A 26243-nucleotide genomic window follows, 5' to 3' on the forward strand; every position below is an offset into this window, starting at 1 on the left:
GGAGCTGGTGCCAGGTCCCCACACTGCAGAGGTGCCATTGCCTAAAACTCTGTAACAGAAGAATTGTTGTAGCCTAAGACTGTTCAAAGGTTAATGGCTCTGTGTGCATCTCCAGATGGAGGGGCCAGTACCAGAGATGGGGAGTGCCCAGTGTCGGGGGCAAGGCCCAGCTTCAGGGCAGGCCTTGCCTCCGGAGCTTCCTCCCGGGACCTTGGGGTGGAAGGAGGCGGACCGTCTGGAGTGTGAAACCCTGAACTGTGAACGGGCTTGTAAGGATGTTGGGTTGGTCTAAAGCACTAGGTGAATGATGATGAGGGCGTGAGAATGCTTGTAAAAAATGAAAAAGCTTGTCAGTGTTCAGGCATTGTATGATCAAAAAGAAGTTTGAGAAAGTCCAGCTGAACTGTTAGGGCCTGGCAGCTTCTGTGGGGCTGCCCAGAAGCTGTAGCTGCACTGGCAGCCAGGTGCTTCCTAGCTGCTGGCCAGGGTCACCTGTCAGAGGCAGGGCAACTTGGCGAGGCAGCACACGACGACTTGGTGGGCCCCATTTGGAAAAGCTCCCACAAGTCCCATTGCATAAGGTCAGACTGTTGCAAGATCTGAGTGCCAGATGCCAGAAGATGGGGCTGAGTCATTAACGTTGAGATTCCGACACAGGGTTCCGAGCTGGCGATTTAGCCAGGGACCACCTGGGGGTGTGAGCTTACAGTGCCTCACCTGAAATACAAAGGGCACCTGGGTTCCACCCCATGCATTTTCTCTCTCAATCAACATCGGGTCTGATATGCACCAGGCATTGTGCTGGGGTTTTATGGAGAGGGCTTTAGGCAGGCAGACTCCTGAAGAAGATGATGTCTAAGCAGATAATGAGGTGTGGATACTTTCAAGCCAGAGCACAGAACTTCTGAAGCCAGAAAAGTTGGAGAAAGCTACAAAGCTTTTGACTGGGTCTTCAGAGAGGGCGTTTGGGGGAAAGGGACAGCACCTTGCAGGGCCAGAGCGTGAGAAGAGTGGGTGTGTGAAAAGGTGATGGGAAGCTTCTGTGGTGAGGATGGGCATTTGGTGGAGAAGAGGAGAGGCAGGATGGGAGGTGGAGAGAGGGAGAAGCTGCTCTGCCGCCTGGGCCCCACAACGTTTGAAGGTGTCTCCTGACCATAAAACAAAGGTTTTGAAGGGAGAATGCCTTCAGAGTTCCTGCCAGCTCTTAAGATCTTGAGGATCTTTTCACCAAGGAGGTCTGGATGGAATCATCAAGAGTAGAGAAGGTGGACCGATGGCACCCTTGAGTGGACTCAGAAAGCACAGTTGGCCCGAGCGAGAACTGGCCTAGGTGGCACTGTGGGTGAGTCCACAGCAGGGTCCCATGTGGAGTCCTGAGTGGGGTCTGGGCAGGGCTTGCACAGTAGCTGCACCAGTCCTTGGGACTGCAGAATTGAGAACTGCTACACTCGGGGCTGGGGGGTCGGGGGGAGGAATCAAAAACAAATTGAATTAAAGTAACCAGGTAACTTCTAATGTTAAAAAAAAGGCACAAACCTTCCTCTCTTAATCCCTTTGAAAGCTTCCAAAACCTGTTGAGCAACCAAAGTGGACATCTAGGGAACAGCCAGCCTGTACCCCCAGCACTGCAAGAACTGCCTTTCTTACTGCTACTCCTCTCTCCCAGCCAACACCCTGCTTCATCTCTTTCCTTGTTTTTAGAAGCGCTTTCTCCTGCCCCTTTGTTAGTTTCTCTCTTTTAAAATAAGTTCTTGGCCTAGCACAGTGGTGCACTTTGGGAGCCCAAGGTGGGAGGATCACTGAAGCCAGGAATTTGAGATCACTGGGGAACATAGTGAGACCCCGTCTCTACCAAAAATTATTTTAAATAAATTTTTAAAATAAACATAAATGAACAGAATAAGTTATCAGACTATGATTTCAGTAAGGGATGAAGTGGATCCCGTGTGACTCTGTCCAGGGCTTGCCTTATGCCTGCTCTCCGGCAGACTATGATTTCAGTAAGGGATGAGGTGGATCCCGTGTAACTCCATTCCAGCCTCACCTTATGCTTGCTCACCATTAGTCTAAGGTGGGAGCTGCAATGTCATTTCCTTTTCTCTAGAAAAACAAAATGTTCTTACTACTGTTGGCAGTGGAACCGACATTTTAGCTTATTTTTTAGACAAGACTAAGATCTCAGGTGCCTTCTGCATTTTTTAATCCAGGGAGCCTGGTCTCTTGGAAGTGGCCAGTGGCTCTGAGAAAGTAAACCCTGTACACATCCATCCTCTCTGTGCTTTGTGTATTTCTACCCAGATACTAACAGCAGGACTGAGTGCTGAGTGTAAGACTGTCACTGAGCTCACCTGAGGGAAATCGATTTTAGGAGAAGAAGCCGTTCCCTTTGGTAACTTAGCGAGTGTTCTTGATGCCGAGGACATTAAGCCTTACATTGCCACACTCCTGAACGGTTTGGGTCTCCTGGCTCCCCATGGCTGCTCCCTCCACCCATCATGGGGACTGAGCCTCCAGGCCTCCTACTCCAAGCTTCTCCAGCCCTAGTACCTGCTAGGTACTTTCCACCCAGAATGCCCCTTCTTCCCCTTCAGCTTGTCCTTCTCGTTCTTCAGAGCCCAGCCCAGCTGTCACTAAAAGAAATGCAGTGTTCCCAGTCTTGCTCACCACCACAGATAACCTTGTTCAAACCTCTTGGTGCACTGAATTATACACTTAAAAATGATTAAAATAGTAAATTATGTATATTTTACCCCCCCCCCCCCACACACACACAGAATTCTTCTTGCATCCCTTGTTTTTCTTTTTTAGCACTTACCAGGTTGTAGATAAATAATTGTATAGGTTGGTATCTGTCTCCCTCCTCTGTAAGCTCAGTGTTGGCGGGGGGGCGGGGGTGGCCATCACCTGTCTACTCACTGCTGTGATCAGTGTGATGACAGGGCATAGCAGGCACCTGAAGATGACTTGCTGAATGAATAATGAATTAGACGGCAGATGACAGAGGCCACAGTTTCAGTCTTTCCTGAGTCATTCCTGTCTCATGCCTCTGGCTTTTCTCCCTGCTCAGCCTTCCAAGGTTATCCAGTAAATACTTTTGGACTGGCTGAAGGCCTTGACATCACGTTAATATTCTCAAAGGCTTTGTCGTACGCTCTTTAAGCTTCTTTTATATGTGGACCGGTGCCACTGACTGCGACCCGCTCTGCTGCGTGCCCATCCTCACAGGGCAGCAGGTGCCCTCACCATGTGGGTGTCTGCATGGCTTCTGGACAGTTCCATGGGTTCCCTCATAATTTCAGTTCAGAGATGGGCAAGAGTTTGCCAGTTTTGCCAGTTTGCCAGTTTTGTCTATTACTAGTTCTTCTCAAAGTGACTCTCCTCTTTTTCTAGAAACAAAAAGTATAGTGCAAATGAGGAATGGAAGGAAGCCATTCATGTGTTCAGTCTGCAGTCATTTACTGAATGCTGATGAAGTGACAGTCAATGAGAATTCACAGATGAGTTGGACAAAGGTGCTACCCTTAAAGCGTTCAGCTCTGCTTCTGTTATTGTTTGTATTTTATTTCTATTGATAGATTGTATTTCTCTTGATTCTATTTTTATTGATTGTATTTCTGTTCCCATAGTTTCTCTGTAATTAAGGTGTGCTCCAGGAAGGGTACTTCTGTTTCCTTGTGGGTGTTGATGTGATAATGGAGACATGGTCTGGAGGATAAATGTGCTCTGTCTTGGTGCTTTGACAGTGAAGAATGGAAAACAGAGACAGACAGCGAGGCCAAGGCTGGATTGGCCATGGCGTTCAGACAGGATTTAGACGGCATCTCCTATTCTAGCTAAAATGTCGAGCTGAGATCAGAGCCATGGACAGGGAAGTGACTGCGTGAGCTTTTTTTTTTTTTACGGTGCTTTTCAGTGTGGGTGGCCTCACCAGGGGCTGTCCCAGAGGCCGCAGGTCAAGCATCTACTTGTTGCTATCCACTAGAGGAATGTCCCTGGGTAAAATGGGCCCAAGAGGACCAAGTCTGAGGTGCGAGCCTCACAGCTTTGCCCTTGCCTTCTGATCCGTGCATTCGGGAGTCATTGGTCCCGGACCCCTGAGGAGTGCATGAGGCCTTTGAGCTGTGGGGCCAAGCCCTCAGGGCCCCCACCTGCGAGCACCACCCTCATGTCTGTACTCTCCTCAGGTTCCTTCTGATGATGGGCGTGCTCTTCTGCTGCGGAGCCGGCTTCTTCATCCGGAGGCGCATGTACCCCCCGCCGCTGATCGAGGAGCCAGCCTTCAATGTGTCCTACACCAGGCAGCCCCCAAATCCCGGCCCAGGTCAGCCAGCCCTGTCCTTGTCTCTCCTCCCCACAGTGTGTGTCCTCTGCCAACATTTATAAAGGGTACTGCTGCAGAATGTGCCAGAAGAGAGAGCTCAGGTGTGTTATTCATTTTTTTAGTTCTGATGACCAGCTCCATTGTGCATTTGTGCATATAACAAATGTAAGGTATATCGCATGCCTGTCACCTCATATTCTTACAGTTATCAGTGTGCCATATATGCACGTGATGTGATGCAGTTTGTATAAGTGTATTATTTGCTCTCTGCCCTTTTCCTTAAACATTATTTCACATATAAATTTCTGTGTAGGAGCAGTAATACCCCTGCCATTTTTAATGCTTCTGGACTAGATACGAATTATGTTACTAAATGGTAATTTGCTTAGATATTTTATTATTGCTGATAATTTGTTTTGTTTTCTCATGTTTTGTCTTTTATTCATGCATTCAACAAGTATTCATTGTGCAGTTACTAGTATTCCAAATACTTACAAAGACCGTAGCAATAGACGTTTTTGTACAGGTCACCTTTAGTCTGTTTAGTGCATATCACCCAAAGTGACATCCCAGGGTCAAAATGAATTAGCTGTTTCTTAATTCTTGTAAAACATTGCCTTAGCCATCTAAAACTCCTACATACTGTGGTGGGTGGTGTGGACTTCCTTAGGACACAGGCCAGGGAGCTCTTCTGATGACAGCGGGGAGCCAAGGGTCCTGGAGGACTGGGCTGGCTCTGCTCATCAGAGCGCTGGTCTTCTGGCCAGGTGTAGAGTGAGGCTGGGCAGAGGGGTGTTGCTGGTGTCTGCGCCGCCCTGCTCCCAGCCACAGTTTCCACCTGGGAGCCAGGGGATGGGACTCTCTATTGATTGCACACTGTGGATAGGTGGTCAGTTCTAGGAGCAGTGGTTGCCTTCGCTTTTACAAAGTTTCAGTTAAGAAAAATGAATAAGTCCTAGAGATCTATTGTACAGCGTAGGACCTACAATTAATACAACTGTAATATATAATTAAAATTTTGCTAAGAGGGGGTAGATCTTATGTTAATATATGTTCTTATCACACAAAAATAACAAGAAGAGCAGAGAAAACTTTTGTAGGTAATAGAGATGTTTATGGAATAGAGTGTGGCAATGGTTTTCTGGATGTGCCCCTGTCTTTAAACTCATCAGGTTGTAGGTCTTAAACATGCACAGCTTTTTGCCTGTCAATCAGACCTCAATAAAGTGGTTTTTAAATAGGAGAGAAGTAGAAGGATTGAATGTAAAAGGAGAAAATTATCTTCTCTCTTCTGTTTTCCTGAGAACAGGCTGTTATCAAGATGCAAAGTCATTTGCATATTTGTTCTTTTACAGCTTTTTTCCACCAGATACTCCACAGGGTTTTCCTTTCAGAAAGAATTTTCTTTATTTTAAAAATGTTGCTCAGAAAAATATAAATATATATTTTCCACAGCAGTTCACTGAGAGCTGTGCCTTAAACTTTCAGTCAGGTTAGTACCATTTTGAATCCGTAAGTGGATTTTAGCCTTTGATATTTGGAAATATTTGAATCGTTTCAGATTTGTGCTGCATCATAGGGTAAAGTGCAAAATTTCTGTTAAAATGAGAGATGAAAGCCGCCACTCACTGGGTCTCATCTGGATCAGTCAGAGAGGTTTTAGTACAGGGAAGAGCAGCCCCTGCCCCACTTGGCATGGGAGGCCCCACTGCCCCCAGTGCAGAAGGCCACATGTCCCTGGTCCGTGGTCCTGGCCGAGCTCAGAGTCTACCACTCATGTGAACTGGGGCTCTTGTGGTGAGTAGGTGAGGTGCTGAGACTGTGCCTGCAGCTGCATAATTCTTTTGAACCCTGGCATGCCAGGGTTTCGAGAAGAGAATGCATCCCTATGTGCACTCCTTTCTGGCCCCATCCCTCTGTTCTGCACAGCCCCGTACCCCACCTAACCCCGCTCCATTTGTCTGGGAGAATCCCCAGCAACCAGGCCATTAGATCTGCCACATCCCTTATCTCACCCTGGAGCAGTGCCGGCTGGCCACTGGTCTCCGCCAGCTCCTCTGTCCTCCACTTGGCTATCAGAAGGGTCTTAAAAAACAAAAAACAGAAGCACATCGGCCGTGCTATTTTTCTGCGGCAGGGTCTCTGCCAGCTCACCTGGCTCACAGTGTAGGTCCACAGTCTCTAGCTGAGGACCGAGGACGCATTCACAGCTTCCTCAGACCCATCCCCGCTCTTCTGTGTCCAGTTTGAGCGACCTCCTCTCTCTAGTCCTGCATCGCACTGAGGCCTGCACATGCCCTCCTTCTGCCTGGAAAATGCCTTCCTCCAAGGTGCCGCTCTGTGTTGTGCCCATAGTGAAGTTGTCTCTGGCTGCTTCACATCCTCCACTTTCTCCCTGGGTCCCCTGCCAGGGGCTTTACCAGCTTTAATGCTCCATGTTTACACTGGGCTCCCCACGGGGCTGTGTACAGGACTCATGGTCTCAGGCACCAAGTAAATGCCCGGCCCTCATCCTCAGGCTGGATGAACTGCGGGAACTCCCAGGTTTGCAGCCTGGTAAACCAGGGTCAGGATACATCACAACCATAGTCACAGCCTGGAGCGCAGACCTGCCTGAATTGCTGTCTTGGCCTGTATTTACTGCACACCTGCTGAGGCGCCTGCAGGAGCTCAAAACACTGCACAGCCTGGACACCTGCCCTCAGTCACCACTGCATGCACAGCTCCAGCACCCGTGTGAGCTTTCGCGCAAACAACTCTATAGTGACTGACCATCATGAGCGCGAGGGAGAGAAAGTTGAGAATGCTAGGAAACCATGTAAGTAGGAGACTGCATCTGGTGCACAACTCCAGGAAGGCTTCCCACGGAAGAGCCATTTGGATTAAGAATAAGTAAGCCCCCAGCTCTCTACAGCGAGTAGCTGCTGGTCCCAGCGCATCTTCTCTGACCAAAATGTAGACTTGGCTTGCCATCCCTTTTTCATTTTATACTTCTTGCAGGCCTGCAACGGTGTGGCTGATCCCAGGATATCCAGCCTGTCATATGAAAGCAGGCTCCCAGGGCTCCTGGTAGTGTACAGTTTCCATCATTTCCCTGTCAGGTCCAGGGCTGGATCATTTGTTAACAGTGCTGAGCTTGGGAAGAACTCAGCTGTTTCCTAGACAGAGTAATAGTGAACACAAGAATGGGGTCTGCAGCGTCCTGGCTGTTGTTGGTCTGGACACCCGCCTCCCCTGAGGGTGGCTTCACCCTGCTGCAGCTGTCTACCGAGATCCCAGACTATGTGCGGCGTGGGCCCTGGGAGCATGGGGACTGAGAGAAGGGCCACACAGAGTTTGGCAGTCCAGGGAGAGAGAGGAGCTGAGGGATCCCAATGTCACATGTGGTCCACAGGGTAAATGTCATGCCCAAGGCTGTCCGGGCAGTGCCAAGGTGTGCAGGCATCTGCACAAAGCAGGTGGGTGTTAGTGAATTTTCGGCAGAGCCCCGTTTTTCCTCTGCTGGTCTGAGAGGGGAAGTGGGTTCAGGCGTGGGATGCCTGTTAATGAAGATGAAAAAGCAGAGGGATTTAGAGGACCCAGACTCATCCACTGGGGCAGGGGAGTGCAGTGGCTCATATTCTGGGGTGTAGGGGGGCCTCGCGTGGCACTCCTGCTGGGACCAGCATCACTGATGAGCATGGGAAAGCAGAGAATCTGTGCATTGCAAAGAGGCTCCTGGTCGGGGAGGGGAGGAAATTGGCAGCATTGTGGTCCTGGGGGTTGGTGTGGGTTGGGGCAGGACTCTGAACGTGGTAGAAAGGGGCTGGCAAAGTCAGCATGAGGCTGAGGTTCAGAGGTGGGGCTCCAGGCCAGCCCAGGAACCAGGACCCAAAGGCTGCAGCTGCTGGCCGAAGGGCTCAGGGCCTGGCCGGGTTGTGCAGAGGCTGGAAAGTGGGAGGAGTGTGGAGTAGCTGTTGTTTGAGGAAGAGGCCCTGGTCAGGGAGTTAAGAGGCCTGAGGTCTGTGAGACCCAGAGTAGGCCATGGTCCCTTCTAAACCTCAGCACCTTAACTGCAAAATGAAACGGTGTACAGAAAAGCACTCCTCATTCTGTGTAATCTGTGCATATAGTGTCAGCCAAGATGCAGCAGCAGCAGCAGAAAGAGCTCCCTAAATGCCCAACCCCAAATCCTTCCCCATCAGGATGCTGGCAGGGTCCCACCAATATGTTTTCCTGGGTAGAGAGGAAAAAATTGTCTTCATTCATTTATTCACTCACTCTGAAAACATGAGCTAACTAGCTCCAGCCACTGTGTTCACACAGGTGGAGGGTGTAGGTGAGAATCCTCCCTGCTCTAGGAACTGTAGAACGGTGGAGAAAATGTAAAAGCCTAGGCTGAGGCAGCACTGTAGGCCTGGGGGAAGGAAGGGCTGGCGGGCGGGCTGGCTGGCTGGCTGGCTGGCAGGAGGTGGCCTCAGCTGAGTGTGGTGCCCCTGTGATTGAATGTGGCAAGCGGGTGGTTAAGGGAGCTCCAAAGAAAACGATGATTGAATTATGGTCCATCTTCTTTGTGGAATATTATGTGGCCACTAAAGTTCATAGTCAAGATCAAGACAATTTGCTGGTACGGTAAGACCATCAAGGTGCAGTTAGGGAAGAGAGCATTGGATAATGTTTCTTGTGAAATGGTCATGAGGCTAGCCAGGCCCAGTGACATACACCTGTAGTCCCAGCCAGTCAGGATGCTGAAGTGAGAGGTTGGTTTGAGGCCAAGAGCTCAAGACTGTAGTGTACTGTGATTATGCCTGTGAATAGCCACTGTCCTCCAGCCTGGGCAACATAGCTTGACCCTGCCTCTAAAAAACGGTCATGAGTTCAACTATGGAATCCCACAGATACATAGAGAGAGATTGCAGAGGACAGTCAATAATGAAATCTGTGGTGTTAATGTGATTCAAGTTTTCTTTAAAAATGATTTCCTTTAATGTGACTGAAGTGGATGGGAGTTTTCCCATCGACAGATAGTTTTCTTCCTTTCCAGCAGCCATTTGTGGTGAGTTCATTTATAGGTTTCTGACTGTTCATTCTCATGTCTCAATCCTGTAATAAGTCTGTCAGCCTGCAGTGACTAAATGACACCAACTGCAAGAAAATGGAAATAGTAGGGAGGGTGTTTTGACAGTTTAATTACCCTCAAGTCATAGCCCAAGCACAAACAGGGCTGCTTCGGTTGTGAGGACATCTGGCTTCAGAACTGGTGGAATGAGTGTCATTCTTTTCCAACACGACGGTGCTTCTGACGTGCGGGGATGATGATGGGACAGCCTTGCAGGCCACCTCTCCCCCGGTCTCCAGCCCCTGGGGCTCCAGCATTTGGAAACAGCAGGGCAGATGGACCCAGGGTCTGTGGCCGTGGGGGGTTTGTAAGGGTCTGTTGCATTGTGGGGTCTCACACTCATTGCCTGCCCTGGGCAGCGGCCTTCAGGATAGAGATTTTTGAGTTTATGGTTTTGCTGAAAGAAATTAACTGGAAATACTTTTTTGTTTACAAATCACAAATGCCAATCTATTCGTACGTTCTCATAGCTACCAGAATATTCCTTACCTGTTCATCCCTGATGGCAGAAGGGAACTGGTTGATCAGGGTCAGGGTGAGGGGGTGTGGGTGTGGGAACTGTCTTACCTTGTGACGCCCAGGAATTGAGATGGCCTCCCAATATGGCGGGCCTCCTCACCAGCAGGAATGTGTTTCCACAAAGTCCTCCAGCTCTGTCCATCTGACATTCTGTCTCTGTCTCCGTTATTCTTACTCAGCACTTCTCTTTCCAGCCCCCGTGCCGCCTCTCCCCTCCCTGTGACGTCTGCCTTGCTATTACGGTTTGCACAGCCCAGTTTGCATAAAGTGGATACATCTAGAATGTTCTGCCATACAAAAGCGGCAGCTGTTTTTTTATCCATGTGAAACATTTAATGTCCTTAGCCACTATAAATAATGACAGATAACACAGTTTGCACAGACTGTATTTCAAAAAGAATTTTTTACAGCCTGCCCTATTGGTAGGCAATTCCTGTTGTTACATTACTCACAACAAAGCTTGCACATGTGTGATCTTTGATCAGTGGGAACAGAAACTTACAGCAGATTTAAGTCCCTTGCCCACTGTCCTCTGCTTCGCCAGTGATGGGGCTGAGATGGAGCCCAAGCCCCTGGCCCGTCCTGGTCCACTCATAGGTACCTGCATCTGGAGGGACACACTGCACGTACCAAGGGTCTCCCTCACATTTGCTCACGCGGGCTCTGGGTCCAACAGGCCCCCCCGCCCCGCCTCGCTGGCTGCATTCCTCTCCCCTTGGGAAGCAGAGCCTCCTTGAGATCCCTTGGCTCCCAAGTCTACCATTGCACTTTTCTCCCTAAATGTATTAATATTTGAAATGGCTGCTTCCAGCCCTTCCGAGGGGCGGATGAGGGAAAATGTGGGCCAAACAAGACCGGAGGCCCCTTGTTGCAATGAGGCCTGCAGCCCCATGTGAGGTCCCTGTGCCTACACATCCAACCTGCCGTCTGTCACTAAGTGCTCTGTGAACGTACTGTGTGCACGTCCCGTGTGCAGGCGCCCTGTGTGGGCCCTGTGTGGCAGCACAGTGCAGCCACAGGACAGCCGGGGTGATGAGGCAGCTGTCCCCGGCCTGCAGCTCTGGGATGAGGACAGGGCAACAGTGACTTCCGACCTCCTCTCATAGAAAAACGTGGGTGCTGCACCACCCAAAGTGAAAGGCTGAATTTGGAAGTCCCTTTTATCATACACATTCAGATTGCCTGTGGAAATTCAGCAAAAATATGACATGCATTTCCATTCTATCTGCCTTTTACCTTCTCAACCTTAAAGCAACTTTCAGTTCTCTGTCACGTTTTCTCTTTTTTTTAGAAGACTTCTAATGACTTGGGAAAACACTTTTAAAGGATGTGAAGTGGTGTTTTTCTGTCTGCTGTTTGTTGAGTATCAGTATTTTCAGCCTTGGTTCCCTGTGGAGGAGAAGCTGGCGGGTGGGGAGGTGGGCTGGCTGCTTAGGTGAGGCCTGCACACGTGATGATGATTACTGAAAACAAAGCCAGGAGCTTAATTGGGCATGTGGCCATGGGGATTTGTTATTAATTACCTTTGATCTAACTTAGGCAAAAAGGGGAGAAAAAAATTATAGGGTCACAGAATCCCAGGGCTAATCCTAAACAAACAAACAAAAAGAAGCCCTGCACAGTTTTAAAATGTTTCCAGTAATTATGCTTCTGGGAGCGGTGCTGGTTTTGTTGTGCTGAGACTGCGTCGCATGCTGTGGGCTGACGTGGGCTTGTGCTGTTGACAGCAGGAGAAGGTGCGTACTGGATTCATGTCCCGGGGCTGCCCTCACAAAGTACTACACAGACTGGTGGCTTAAAACAGCAGGAATGTGTCTTCCCCCAGTTCTAGAGGCCAGAAGTCAGCGTGTCAGTAGGGTGGGTTGCTTCGGGAGACTCTGAGGGAGTATGAACGCATGCTTGTTCACAGAATTCTAAACGTCTTTTACAGTAAGCATTGTCTTTGTAGTTATTTCTCTCTCCATTCTATTTCTGGGGTGCCTTTTCTCTCTCTTTTTTGTTAATTAGTTTTGCTACATGTTCATTATATTATTTCAAAGAAAAAATGCCAAAAGAATCTCAAGGTGGATAGGATTCTCAAGGGCACCCATCCCAAGCTCATCCCATGCGAATAATCTCCTTACTCCACACCCAGCTGGCTGGCACAGAGACCACTCCACTGAGGACATGGTGCTGTCCTCAGCAGCTCCAGCCGGCACTGCTGCTCACCCCCACCCCACAGCGACTGTAGGTTGGAGAAGTGCGTGATGAGGTCACAAAGGAAAGCGCCTGTGCTTCTCCAGGTTCAGTGAAGAAAGACTGGCGAGGGGATGGAACGAGGCTCACGAGGATGAATCTCCACAAAGTCAAGTCTGTTGTGTTTGACAGCTCCTGGGATGTCTCTACAGTAGCTCCTCTTGAAATCTAAAGCAACATGTCCACGTTCTAAACCACTGTCAAAGATAGTAATAAAAGTTAAAAAGTGGGGGGAGGGCAGGGAAACAGACTAGATAAGAAACAGCAAGGAAACAAAACAAAACATGACAGAGGAAGATCATCCACAGTCTATATTATGGCAGTGAAGAGGAATGTGTTAACACTCCTCTGTAAGAAGAAAAAGACGGCTGGGTGCGGTGGCTCACGCCGGTAATCCCAGCACTTTGGGGAGGCTGAGGCAGGTGGATCACCTGAGGTCAGGAGTTCAAGACCAGCCTGACCAATATCATGAAACCCTGTCTCTACTAAAAATATAAAAATTAGCCAGGCATGGTGGCATGTGCCTGTAATCCCAGCTACTCGGGAGGCTGAGACAGGAGAATTGCTTGAACCCAGGAGGCGGAGGTTGCAGTGATCTGATTGTGCTGTTGCCCTCCAACCTAGGCAACAAGAGCAAAATTCCATCTCAAAAAAAAAAAAAGGACGAACATGTTGTGTTAAAATCAATATCCAAGTATATTCTGCTTTAATGAGAGAGGCTAAAGAGCATGACATGGGAAAGTAACAGGAATTCACCAGGAGGGATTAGCAAAGAAGGGGCGGGGTCAAAGGTGACTTGAGAGCCGCATAAGAGAACTTTTGGAGAGAATCATAAACCTAAGCAAAGGAACCCAAGAGAGAGCTGTAAGAGGCACTGCCCCACTTGGCCAGGGTGGGGCATTGGGGTGGTGAGGACAGAGCAGGAATGGGGTCCTTCCTGGGCCCAGAGCTCATGGAACTTACTGAAGGGTTGAGTGAAGGGAAGGACCTACCCTTCATGACTCAGATTCCCACTCTGTAATGAGGGATGGTAATCATAACATGTTATCAGGATCCATAGACACTTACCAAGTGCCTCGCACCTGCTGCTCAAATTACAGCCTGAAGACATGCATGGTCCCTGGAGCCTGTTAGAAATGCAGGCTCTCCCTCACCCCAGCGCCACCCAGAGCCGCTGAGTCAGGGTCTGTATTTCAGCAAGGTGAATGATGAAATAGGTGATGCAGGATGCCCCCTGCACTGAGAAGCGCGCTACAGGTTTGATGAAGACACAAGCATTGAAGGATGGGCTGTGCTGGCCACAGTCATACAAGTTCAGCCTTAAGAATAGCATGAGCACCTGTGAACTCTGCAGAGCCGGAGTGAAAGTTAGTGCTCGTCTCTTGGAATAACATGACTGCTTTTACTCTAATTTCTGGCAGATGCTTGAGGATCTGCTCTATGGGATGCACTGGAATTCTCTTTATTAACACAGTTATTTTTGCTTTTGTTTTAAAAAAATCAGCAGCAGCAAGCAAAACTGTTATCTTCACTCAGCTTCTGATTTATACAGCTAGGAAAGAAAAAGTGAAAACTTAGTGTGGGGGTTTCATTTTCTACTTAATCTTGCTCACTAAGTTTGTCTGTGCCTTTTCTTGTGGGACATTAGGGCCCTGATGTCTTAAAGCAATGTTCACATGCATCTCAGCTGTGTTTCAAGCGTATGGTCTCTGTAAACCCTAACAGGTCGGCCTGAAGGCTGGGTGCCTAATACCCACATGTTTTTAACTCCCTTCCTCCTCTTGGCTGGACGCTGTGGCTCACGCCTGTAATCCCAGCACTTTGGGAGGCTGAGGCAGGCAGATCATGAGGTCAGGAGATCGAGACCGCCCTGACTAACACGGTGAAACCCCATCTCTACTAAAAATTAAAAAAAAAAAAAAAAATTAGCCAGGCGTGGTGGTGGGTGCCTGTAGTCCCAGCTACTTGGGAGGCTGAGGCAGCAGAATGGTGTGAACCCAGGAGGTGGAGCTTGCAGTGAGCCTAGATAGCACCACTGCACTCCAGCCTGAGCGAAAGAGCGAGACTCCGTCTCAAGAAAAAAAAAAAAAACAAAAAAAAAAACCTCCCTTCTTCCTCTCTTCCCCAAAAGGCAGGAGGTTCTTTTTTGTAATGGATAATGTATGTACCTCAAGAGGCAATGTACAGTGTATACAGTGGAAGAAGAAATATACAGTCTGCAGTCCAGTTCCCTTCCTCCCACTTATCAGTTTTTTTGTGTATTCTTTGAGAAATATTCCGTAGATTTACTAATATATGCATATGAAAAGGAAGTCCTTTTAATACTGATAAAAATCACCTTTTATAAAAGGTGAAGATATAATAGTCATGTCTTAAATTAATTTTCAAAGTATGTAAAACAAAAATGTAAAAATATGACAGAGTGATGGAAACTGTAGGAGTGTCAATGCATTGCCATTAATCTGATCAAAATATAAAAATAAATGGAAATTTGAAAGAAGCGCTTAGATTTTGCACTACAAAGGTGTCTGAATACGTTTATAGAAGTAGAAGCTGCATACCTCCGGATACTAGGGGCTTTGTTTCAAACTTCATGCCTCTCTGGCAATTTTGGGAAAGTTGCTCAGTTCTCTGAGCCTCAAGCCCCTGAAGCTGGGATCCTAAGAGTACTTCCTTTGTGTCCCCTGCTGAGCACAGGGCCAGAGAGTCAGCACTCACTGAGGGGCAGTAGTTACTACTCCCAGTAGGACACCTGCAGTTTGTAGATGTCTGTAAATGAACAAATGCATGCTCTGTACCCACTTGGAAATAAAAGACTAGTCCCATAAATGATGTATTGAGTCAAAAAGGTGGGAGTGGAGGACCCTGCAGTGCTGGTTCTTTCCTCCGCCCTCTTTCCAGGCCCCACCTCTGTTCTTGCAGGGCTCCAGCCAGGAGCCTTGAGGCCAGTTGGCCTTTTCTCTCGACACCACCCTGGCTGCCACCACCCTTTATTCAGACTCTGATGAGAGCCTCCCTGGTGGTTCTCTTGCTGCCCCTTGCTTCCAGCAAGGCAGCCAGAGTCACAACAGGAGCCAGGGCTTGTGCTCCCAACACTCCCATGGGCCCACTGTGCCACAGAAGCACTTTGAGAGGCCAAGGAGGCCCTCTCTTCTCTCAGCACCCCTCCTGGCTGCCCAGCGGGCTCTGACCTCTCCTGTGGTCCCTCCTGGCTCACTCCCCTGCTGCCACTCACTGGCCTGTGGCTTGTCCTGAGACCCTCCAGGCAGCCATTCCTCTGTCTGAAAGGCTCTTTCTCCATGGACACGCCCAGGTACACGGCGCGCTCCTCCAGTACCTGCTGCCTGCCCCTTCTGCCCAACAGTTCCATTTCCTTGAGGTCCTTCACCTCCTCATGAGGCCTGCAGACACAAGGAAAAATGGCACTGCCCTTCCCCCTCCCCTGTTGGCTTTTCTTTTTTCAGTTTTCCTGCTTTATTTTCATCTTTAGCACTTATCACCAACTAACCTATTTTTCTTACCTTGCTTATTGTCTCTCTAAACTGCAGGTAACATGAGAACTGAGATTTTATGTTTTTGTCATTGTTACATCCTCAGTGCCCAGAACAGTGCTGGCACTCAGTGAGAATTCAGTCTTTGTTGAATACACAAATGGACACAGGCGTCAGTGAAATGAATGCAACAGCATATGCAGTACATGTTCAGCCAATTTTTAGAGGTATTGATAGATTCATAGCTTTATTCTGTTAAAAGTTTATGAAAAAGCAAAAGAACTGAGCTGTCCTCAAAAGAGGCTTAGAAATTAATAAAGTCACAGAAATATATAAAGAGTGGGTAAAATTAAGCCCGGGAAGTAGAGATGGGAGAAATTATAAGTAAAATACAAATTCACTGTAAAAATCAGAAAAATATAATTATAAATCTAAGTTAGCAGTTGATAAAAAGCAATAGAGCAAATTACATTGCTTGTTCCCCTCCTGATAAATCAATAAAGGAGAAGAACACAAAAATAAAAGCATAAATTAAAACAGTACAGATTCAAAGGAGTTGAAAATCACCAGGAAGTATTCATGAATTGGAAAGTCTGGTAAGATGGCAAAGTGTACGATACCAAAGTGCGTAAAGACATTGAAAATTTCAATAACTCAAAAGGCAAGCAAGAGCTTGAAGGCATTTTCAAAGAATTATCTCCCAGAATGTCTTTAAATTCATATGGCTTTTTTGAAACTTTTAAGAAACAATTCATTTTAATGAGTGTATCAATTACTGCAAATCATAGGAATGCTACGTATTCATGTTGTAAAGTTAGTATAACTTGGGAACAAACACCAAAATAAAATTATATCGAATCATATTTAGGAAACTGAATTAAGCAATGTGTCAAAATAGTAAACCGTCATAACCAACCATGATCTTCCTAACAAAAGATCGTTTTATTTTAGGCATGCAATTAACATTATAAGTTATATCAAAAAGCAATGATTGTCTTAGTAGGTGGTGAAGAGGCTGTGAATACAATTTGATATATATTCCTTATCAAAACTTTCTCAAAACTAGCCATGTAAGGCCTTTTATTAATATAATAAAGACCTCATGTAAATTCCTGGGTTCCAGGCTCAAGCCTTCCACTGCGTGCTCCATGTTACCAGCTATGCCTTTTGAACGGGAAATGTTGCATAAGTAATTGTTGAGTATGCACTTTAGATTCTTTGCTAATATCACATTTAGTGAAACTATAAAAGAATTCCCATGAAAATTGGATTGCTTAGTATCATAACTGATATTTAATAATATTTAATATTGCTCTAAAATTTCTGGCTAAAATGAAAATATTCAACCATCAGGAAGCAGAAACAAAACTATTACTATTTGTAAACAGTTTATCAGTACTTACCTAAAAATCCTGGAGAATGAGCTCAGAAATATTTTTAAGAGTTGAGACAGTTTAGCAAAATGAACAGATACAACCTCAAACCAAACCCAACTAGAAAGCTCAGAGGACACAGAAATGCCAGTACTGAGCTGGCAACACCTCTATTGTTTGTGAAAATGTTCTCTGGAAGAGGTAGTTCAAGGCTTTTGGCTACAAGTAACACATACCCCAATTCAGCCAGCTTGAAAAATAAAAAGAATTGTCTCTTATGCTAGAAAGTCACATAGAGGAAGGGCCATGGTTTAACTGCATGGCTCAGCAGCATCCTCGGGCCGGGCTCCTTCCATGGGCCCCTGCTGCCCCCCTCAGCTCCTCCCCCTCCAGCTCTCCTTCCTGGATGAGAGAGGTCCGCCTGAGTCCTCACAGATGCAACAGTGTCCACTGGAAGGAGAGTCCCTTGAGCACATTGTGTAATTTATTTGGACTTCCGCTTTTGAATCTGTAAAAATGAAATAGTGTGTATCCTATAGCATTCCTCTGTGTCTAGAATGACAGGCTGTATGTGAGATACATGGATCTGTGAGGAAAATGCACTTAGCATGTCATAGGACCCTGAGGTCCTGATTCTATTCCACGCTTCCTGCACTGAGAGGTACTTGGTCAGAGGCAGGCAATCTGAATGCTCTCCCCAACATCCGGTCAGTTCTCATTTATCTTGGTCTTTCATTTTCCCTCACCCATTTTTTTTTCTCTCCCTTTCAGTTTGCAAACCATTCTCCTTGGGAGAGAATACCATTTAAGGTAGTGTCTTTTGCTATTTGTTTTATTTCTTAATCTTCTGTATTCTCTGTGCACATGCAAAGCCCCCTTTTTTGGTTAGAGTCATTGCTTCAAGCTGCAGCTCCCTTGGGCTTTGTTTTCCTGACTTCATTCTGTATTTGCTCCTGGTAATAACCTCATTTTGTAATTTTGCTTTTTAGTCACAGGGCTTCATTTGGGACACTCACATTTTTGTTCTCACCATGCTTATTTGTGATTAAGGAGTTGAGGTTATGACTTTAAGGTGCTTTCGATTCCAGAGCCATGTGCCATAGAATCATCCGTGATTTGTGGGAACGTCTTTGCTGTGATCTCTGAAGTCTGTGGGCACATTCCAGGCCCTGCTGGTCTTCTGTCCACAGGCTTCATGCAGAGAATGAGGTGTCCTTGCTTTCTCTTTCCTAAATGAGTCTCTGCCTCTGTGAGAACTGGGTCCACCTTCTCTCGGTTGCTCTTCTTTGTGGGAGCCTGAATGGTAAGCATGGCCAGTGTCCTGTGAGGAGTTGTTGTAGCCAAATGAGCAGAAGCTGAGCAGCTGTCTGGGTGGGTGCGGCCTCTGCGTGCTGCTTCCCCCGCCGTGCTGCCTCCACCTGGCCAGGGTCCCTCAGCTACTCACATGAGGCTCCGGCGTCCGGCCCCGCTGCCCTTTAACCTCAACTGCAGCCTCTCCAGTGTGGTCACCAATTTTTTCACCTAAGGCTTCATATTCTTGACAAGTACACAGTTTATTCATTTTCTATCCATTCTCTTTTATATTCCAAATACCTCTCCATCTCCATGTTCAAATATTTCAATACCATCCCACCAGTTCCTGGCAGGATCCGTCACTGTGGCTATGAACACAAAGATACTGATTAGACTGGATGCAGATGCTGGTGTTTCTGGTTCTGCAGCATGAGTGGCCGCATTGCAAACATAGCCTGGCTGCCTCTCTTCTACAAAGACCACACTCCCGCCCCTCCCTCACCTGCAGCAGGGGGTTGGGGTCCTCCCCTCGACAGGAGCCACGGCCTTGGCACAGGCTTGCTGAGTGGGGCAGCCGGTCACTCCTGTCATATCAGAAACAGGTGTGTCTCAGGAAACCCATGCACACCCAGCACAATCTGGCAGCGCCAAAGTCCAGATCCAAGTCACCACTCGTCCCCCCCTTCAGTCACTCCTCCCATGTATTTATGGAACGTCTGCCACATGCAAGGAGCCATTCTGGGCTCTCAGGGAACCAGGGTGAGTGATGCTCTGTCCTCGTGTTCAGAAGGCTCAGAAAATCATACCATACTAGGCAACTGCTGCATACTCACAGACGTGCCTTGTTCTGGGTACCAGAGGACAGGGGTGCCTGCTCAGCTGGAAAGGCAGTGACAGGCAGCAAGAGGGGGCTGTCTGGTGATTCTGAGCTGAGACTAAAAGATACATGGGAATTAGCCAGACCAGAGGCTAGGAGGAGCCTGGCATGAGGTGGTCACAGGCATTCCAGGAGACACGGTCTGCATGGTGAAAGCCTGGGATGTGTTATCTAGTGAGGGCCCAGGGAGGGCAGACTGGATCCAGGCAGTGTGGTTTCTGCTGGAGATGGAGAATAGGGCAGACGGTGAGACACAAGGCTCTGAAGTGGGCAGGAGCCCCTCATAGCAGGCCCTGTCCTTCTGGAGAGCTCACTGTCCCATGAGTGATTGGTGGGGAGGAGTGTAGGGCCAAGCCTGCCACAGCTTGGGTGACAGGAACGAGCTCTGCCCCTGCTGCCCTGTGTTGAGGCTCCTGCCCATGGCTGGAGGAGCAGCTGGGCCAGAGGGAACAGAGCAGGGAAGCCAGGGCGTGGCTGGAGAGGAGGAGAGGTGAGACCAGAGACCCACGTGCCCTGGGTTGGGAGGAGCTGACTAAAATGATGTGGGGATCCTGGTGGAACTGGAACGCTGTCAGGAGTCAGGCCCCTGGGCCCCTGGCCTCTGTCCCTCCTGGGCCACATACTCTGTCAGCCGCCTCTCCCTCTCCCTGCATTTCCACCCCTCCCTCTGCAGCCTGCTGGACTCTCTTGCATCCCCAGGAAACATTGGCCCAGCCCCCTCCGACACGCCATTGGCCAGTCAGCTGGGCTAGAGAGGTGGCAGGTCCTGCTAAGAATACAGGCTGCCTGGCCAGCCCGCTGGCACCCGCGGAGCTGGGCCAGCTCACTGAGAAGGGGTGATTGTCAGTTAACATCACAGCGTGTCCTCCCAGTCTTTGCTGAGCCTGGAGCTCCCTTTCAAACCATGCCAAGACTCCCAGTGAGGAGGAGATGATGACGTTCAGAGTAAAATGACTCCAGCATTGTCCGGAGACGGATGACATGCCGAGGGTGTGAGTGCAGCCCGGCTGGGAGGCTGGCTGTAGCGGCCCTTAATTCTTAGACGGCGCTCCACACAGGGACCCGTGATGCCCCCAGTCTCCTGTGGCTCTCCCATCCCACCCTTGCCTGAATTTCTTCCCCCACTTCACCATCCTGTTTCGAGAGACGCCTGTCATCGTAGGAAGAGTCTGACTTTCTGGTTCACTACTGGGTTCAAGTCCTGGTGCTGCTGTAGCGGTAGTGTGACCTTGGTGAGGCACTCACTCTTGCAGAGCCTCTGTTCTCCCGCCCAATCCCCATCCCATGCCATTCCCCACTGTGCACACATGGCACAGGCTGGCCTGATGGACACTGGTGACGTGAGGGGCAGCCATGGTTTTACTCACCTCTCTTTACCCTTTCTACCCCATCTTGTGGAGAAAGTCTTCCTGCAACCCCAGCCTCTTCCTAGAATGTTTTGTGTATTTTCTTTAACCGAACCGTCAACCACAAACCAGAACTGAAGGGCTCCTCCCAGGGCACACCCCGTGTAGGGAAGGGAGGGGTGGTGGAGTCCCCTTGCTCCTGGCTGTCACCTCTGTGCAGATTGTCCCCACCACATCGAATCCTGCACCAGTGGGCCTGTCGCTCCTTGTCACTATTTTGGCTTCCATCTGTGACCGTCACGCACTGCTCCCTTCGTCCTTGAGGCTTTTGGTCAGTTCTCCTGTTGCCCTTTCCCACATCCCTGTCAGCAAATGAATCACCTGGACCTGCTTCGCCTGGCAGTGGAGGCTGCCGGCCATGTTCACCCGCCGCTCTGCCAAACCCGTGGTGGCCAAGTCCCTTGCTGTGCTTTTCAGGGCCACACCCCACATGGCTCTGCCCACCTGGCCCATTGTCTCGGGTGCCTTCCTGTGCACCAGCTCCCAACTAGTGGGCTCCAAGTGCTTTACCAGAGGCCCTTACCCTCACCGAGCTGTGTTCTCCCTGAAAGTTCTCTCTGTCCTGTGTGTCTGTCCCTACCCCTGCCCATATGCGCGAGCGTTTCCATCCTTACAAAGGCACCTTCCCTTGCCCTGCGTGCCTTCCAACTGCCACCCGTCCCATCCTACAGTCTTCACCCCCACCCTGGACTGTTTTTCCCTACTGCAGCAGGGACCTGTGTCTACCATGGTGTGAAACTGCAGAGAAAGAGCACGGCAACCCCAAGGCCACAGCCATGCCTATTTCGATCTCTCTTCAGCTGGGGAGAGAACATGACTTCTTCCCGAAAATTCTCCCACCCCTTGCTGCCCTGGCTCCTGGTGCACCACCTCCTGCCACATCTTCCCATTGCCTGTGCGTCCTTCTCATCAGCCTTAGACACTCCATGCTCCTTTCCTGGCCTCAGTGCTGCTCCTTCCTGCAGCCTTCTCCTGGGCACGCCCATGTTTCCACCACCACCTTCCCACAGGAGGCTCCAGCTCCAGAGCTGCCTCCGCCCTCTCCAGTCCAGCAGGGACTTTTTCATCTGCCCCGCCCTTGTCCTGGTGCTGCTGTAGCAGTAGTGTGACCTTAGTAAGGCGCTAATTCTTGCAGAGCCCCTGTTCTCCTGTATTGCCCTGCTTGTTGGGGGGCCCTTATTGAGACCAGAACCTAGGGCCTTTTCTTCTCAGCCCTTGTCTCCCCCACTGTGCGCTCCCCATCGAGTCAATCCCAGGCCAGTCATTGCCGACAGCCCTCAGTTCCTCATTCTCTCTTCTCCATTTTTTCTCTAATATTCAGAAGCCTTCATCATGTCTTGCCTACACTATTGCAATGCCCTCTTTTTAAAAATCCTTGGTTTTTAAATTGTATAACATATAGCAGGATCCAGATCTAAATAAAACATAATCTCTGCCCTTGGGAAACTCATGGTAATGGCAGTAGGTCGACTTCTAAATAGAACACACCCAAGGCAGCGGGCGAGATGCATCAGAGCAGCGCAGGTGGCATCTGTGGGACCACACGGCATCTCACTCAGGTGGTGTCTGTGGGACAGCACAGGTGCAGGGCGAGGCAGCCTCTTACACAGGTGGCATCTGTGCCGAGTGCCCTCCTGGCAGGTGAGAGCGCTCAGTGAGAGACAGTGCAGGCCTGGCCTGTGCTTCTGTTCTACATGCTCTCCTTCCGCACATGCGCAGATTCCCATGGTATGACTTATGTGGGCTTTGGGACATCTTGTGTACCTTGATGGGCATGTTTCTAGAGTCAGAACTATATCACACTGTGTCAGGGGGAGAATTGCAAAAAAAAAAAAAGAACCCTACACAATATTCACACAGGGGCAGCTTCTTTGACACTTGAGTGTCTCCCTGAGCTAAATGAAGCCTCACTGAGTCCTGTCACAAAATCAGCTATACCCAGGGAACACCCAGCACTTTCACGGTTTTGTCTGATTCTTTATTTACATATGCATAATTCTATAGTGTTAATCTGCATGATCACAGTAAGCATACTAAAAACAGCACTTCAGAGTGAGGGCTAGATCTGGGGTCGGGTGTCCAGCCTGTGCCCTCCCGTGTGCTGCTCCTCAGCTTGTCACTAGGGAGTCAGTCTGCAGCTCTGCTCTTGACCCATGGAGCGTCGATCAGCTGCAGCCCGGCTATGTGTGCCCAGGTGCACGGCCTCCCTGCCTGTGAGTAACTCCCGCCCTGAGGACACGCTAGCCCGGCAGGGAGAATGGAGACCTTACTGCAGAAATGGTCACCAGCCAATGGCGTGCCCAGAGGGGTTGTGGAGCTCCTGCGATAATGCCAGGCTGAGTCACGAAGCCTGGGTGGTCTTTGCAGCTCTTCCGATAGTTCACCGCAGGCGGCCTCACCTTACTGTGGCCCAGTTTCCTCCACCCTAATGTGGGAACTGGTAACGTGGAGTGTAGTCCAGTAGAATCAAAGCCCCGAGAGGGCAGGGACCTGCCTGTTGCGTTGCTTGTCACCACAGCCCAGGTGCCCCCTTACCAGGCATGTTGGGTCCTTCATACACTGTCGCTGAGTGAACGATGGGGCGTGGTCTCCTGGCCCTGCAGCCTGCACATACTTGGGGTGTGATGGGGCTTTCCCTTATGTGCTCACCTATGTTCGTCTGTCTTTCAGGAGCCCAGCAGCCGGGGCCGCCCTATTACACCGACCCAGGAGGACCGGGGATGAACCCTGTCGGGAATTCCATGGCAATGGCTTTCCAGCTCCCACCCAACTCACCCCAGGGGAGTGTGGCCTGCCCGCCCCCTCCAGCCTACTGCAACACGCCTCCGCCCCCGTACGAACAGGTAGTGAAGGCCAAGTAGTGGGGTGCCCACGTGCAAGAGGAGAGACAGGAGAGGGCCTTTCCCTGGCCTTTCTGTCGCTGTTGATGTTCACTTCCAGGAACGGTCTCGTGGGCTGCTAAGGGCAGTTCCTCTGATATCCTCACAGCAAGCACAGCTCTCTTTCAGGCTTTCCATGGGGACAATATATGAACTCACACTGTGTCTCCTCTGTTGCTTCTGTTTCTGACGCAGTCTGTGCTCTCAGGTGGTAGTGTGGTGACAGTCCCCAAGGGCTGATGTCCTTATGGTGGCGTGACCAGATCTACAGGAGAGAGACTGAGAGGAAGAAGGCAGTGCTGGAGGTGCAGGTGGCATGTAGATGGTCTAGGCCGAGCATCCCAGGCAAGCATCCTTCTGCTGGGTATTAATAGGAAGCCACATCGGTGGCTCAGCCGATGAAGCAGCAGCCGACTGAGCTGAGCCCAGCAGGTCATCTGCTCTAGCCTGTCCTCTCGTCAGCCTTCCTCTTCCAGAAGCTGTTGGAGAGACATTCAGGAGAGAGCAAGCCCCTTGTCATGTTTCTGTCTCTGTTCATATCCTAAAGATAGACTTCTCCTGCACCGCCAGGGAAGGGTAGCGCGTGCAGCTCTCACCGCAGGATGGGGCCTAGAATCAGGCTTGCCTCGGAGGCCTGACAGTGATCTGACGTCCACTAAGCAAATTTATTTAAATTCATGGGAAATCACTTTCTGCCCCAAACTGAGACACTGCGTTTTGTGAGCTCTTGGTCTGATTTGGAGAAAGGACTGTTACCCGTTTTTTCGGTGTGTTTATGGAAGTGCATGTAGAGCGTCCTGTCCTTTGAAATCAGACTGGGCGTGTGTCTTCCCTGGACATCACCGCCTCTCCAGGGCATTCTCAGGCCCGGGGGTCTCCTTCCCTCAGGCAGCTCCAGTGGTGGGTTCTGAAGGGTGCTTTCAAAGCAGGGGGCACATCTGGCTGGGAAGTCACATGGACCCTTCCAGGGAGAGAGACTAGCTGAGGCGTCTCTCTCTCAGGTTGTGTTGGGTCTAAGCGGGTGTGTGCTGGGCTCCAAGGAGGAGGAGCTTGCTGGGAAAAGAGAGGAGAAGTACTGACTCAACTGCACTGACCATGTTGTCATAATTAGAATAAAGAAGAAGTGGTTGGAAATGCACATTCCTGGATAGGAATCACAGCTCACCCCAGGATCTCACAGGTAGTCTCCTGAGTAGTTGACGACTAGCGGGGAGCTAGTTCCGCCGCATAGTTAATAGTGTTGATGTGTGAACGCTGACCTGTCCTGTGTGCTAAGAGCTACGCAGCTTAGCTGAGGTGCCTAGATTACTAGATGTGCTGTATCATGGGGAATGAGGTGGGGGTGCTTATTTTTTAATGAACTAATCAGAGCCTCTTGAGAAATTGTTACTCATTGAACTGGAGCATCAAGACATCTCATGGAAGTGGATACAGAGTGATTTGGTGTCCGTGCTTTTCCACTCTGAGGACATTGAATCGGAGAACCTCCTGGGGAATTTTGTGGGAAACACTTGGGAACAAAACAGAACCCCTGGGAATGCGGTTGCAAGCACAGATGCTGCCACCAGTGTCTCTGACCACCCTGGCGTGACTGCTGACTGCCAGCGTGGCACCGCCCATGCTGCAGACCTCCATCTAAATGAGACAACAAAGCACAACGTTCACTGTTTACAACCAAGACAACTGCGTGGGTCCAAACACTCCTCTTCCTCCAGGTCATTTGTTTTGCATTTTTAATGTCGGTTTCTCCCTTTATTTTTTGTAATGAAAAAGCACACTAAGCTGCCCCTGGAATCGGGTGCAGCTGAATAGGCACCCAAAGGTCCGTGACTAAATTTCATTTGTCTTTTTGATAGCAAATTTATGTTAAGAGACAGTGATGGCTAGGGTTCAACGATTTTGTATTCCCATGTTTGGGTAAGACAGATTTTGTTTTCCCTTGAACTTAGTTAGAATTGTGCTACTGTGAACGCTGATCCTGCATATGGAAGTCCCACTTCGGTGACATTTCCTGGCCATTCTTGTTTCCATTGTGTGGATGGTGGGTTGTGCCCACTTCCTGGAGTGAGACAGCTCCTGGCGTGTGGAATTCCCGGAGCGTCCGTGGTTCAGAGTAAACTTGAAGCAGATCTGTGCATGCTTTTCCTCTGCAACAATTGGTTCATTTCTCTTTTTTGTTCTCTTTTGATAGGATCCTGTTTCCTATGTGTGCAAAATAAAAATAAATTTGGGCATGTGCTTTGATTGTTTTGTGGGGGAGTGGGAAAGAGGGTGGCGATGAAGTTTCTAATGAGGAAAGGTATACAGCAGATCCTTGGTTCAGTGGGGTGGGGTGGGTGGAGGATGCACCTGGTCTCAGGGGAACCAGAAACTAGATGTTATTTGAGAATGTAAGATACAAGCTATGGAGACAATTGTCCCCAGTGGGTAGGAAGACAGAAGCATCGCTAAAGTAATGTACTGTTGATATTATTAGTTAACCTTGAGCTACGGCTGTTTTTCACAGGTGGGGGGAGCCTTCATTTTAAAACACAGCTCTGCTTGGTCAGAAATAACACTTCTCTCACAGATGCTACTGAAAGGTGTAGCTGCTACAGTTAAACTGCATTTTAATTATTGTTATGTTATGTTATGTTATGTTTGTTATGTTATATGTTTTATAGATGGAGTCTCACTGCGTTTCCCAGGCTGGTCTCAAACTATTGGCCTCAAGCAATTCTCCTACCCCAGCCTCTCAAGCTGTATTTTAGA

The 26243-nt window shown here is 49.2% G+C and overlaps 1 protein-coding gene across 1 annotated transcript in view; it reads left to right on the forward strand.

The window, feature by feature from the left end:
* VOPP1 (VOPP1 WW domain binding protein) overlaps positions 1 to 25726 on the forward strand; it is a 101404-nt gene extending 75678 nt beyond the window's left edge. Inside the window, 2 exon segments of the mRNA NM_001131600.1 lie at positions 4185 to 4321; positions 23284 to 25726. Of these exon segments, the coding sequence (NP_001125072.1) occupies positions 4185 to 4321; positions 23284 to 23474 (328 nt within the window). The 3' untranslated portion in view covers positions 23475 to 25726.
* The last annotated feature ends 517 nt before the right edge of the window (positions 25727 to 26243 follow it).

The sequence above is a fragment of the Pongo abelii genome, chromosome 6 (genome assembly GCF_028885655.2).
Source record: "Pongo abelii isolate AG06213 chromosome 6, NHGRI_mPonAbe1-v2.0_pri, whole genome shotgun sequence".
In the NCBI taxonomy this organism is placed as follows: Eukaryota; Metazoa; Chordata; class Mammalia; order Primates; family Hominidae; genus Pongo; species Pongo abelii.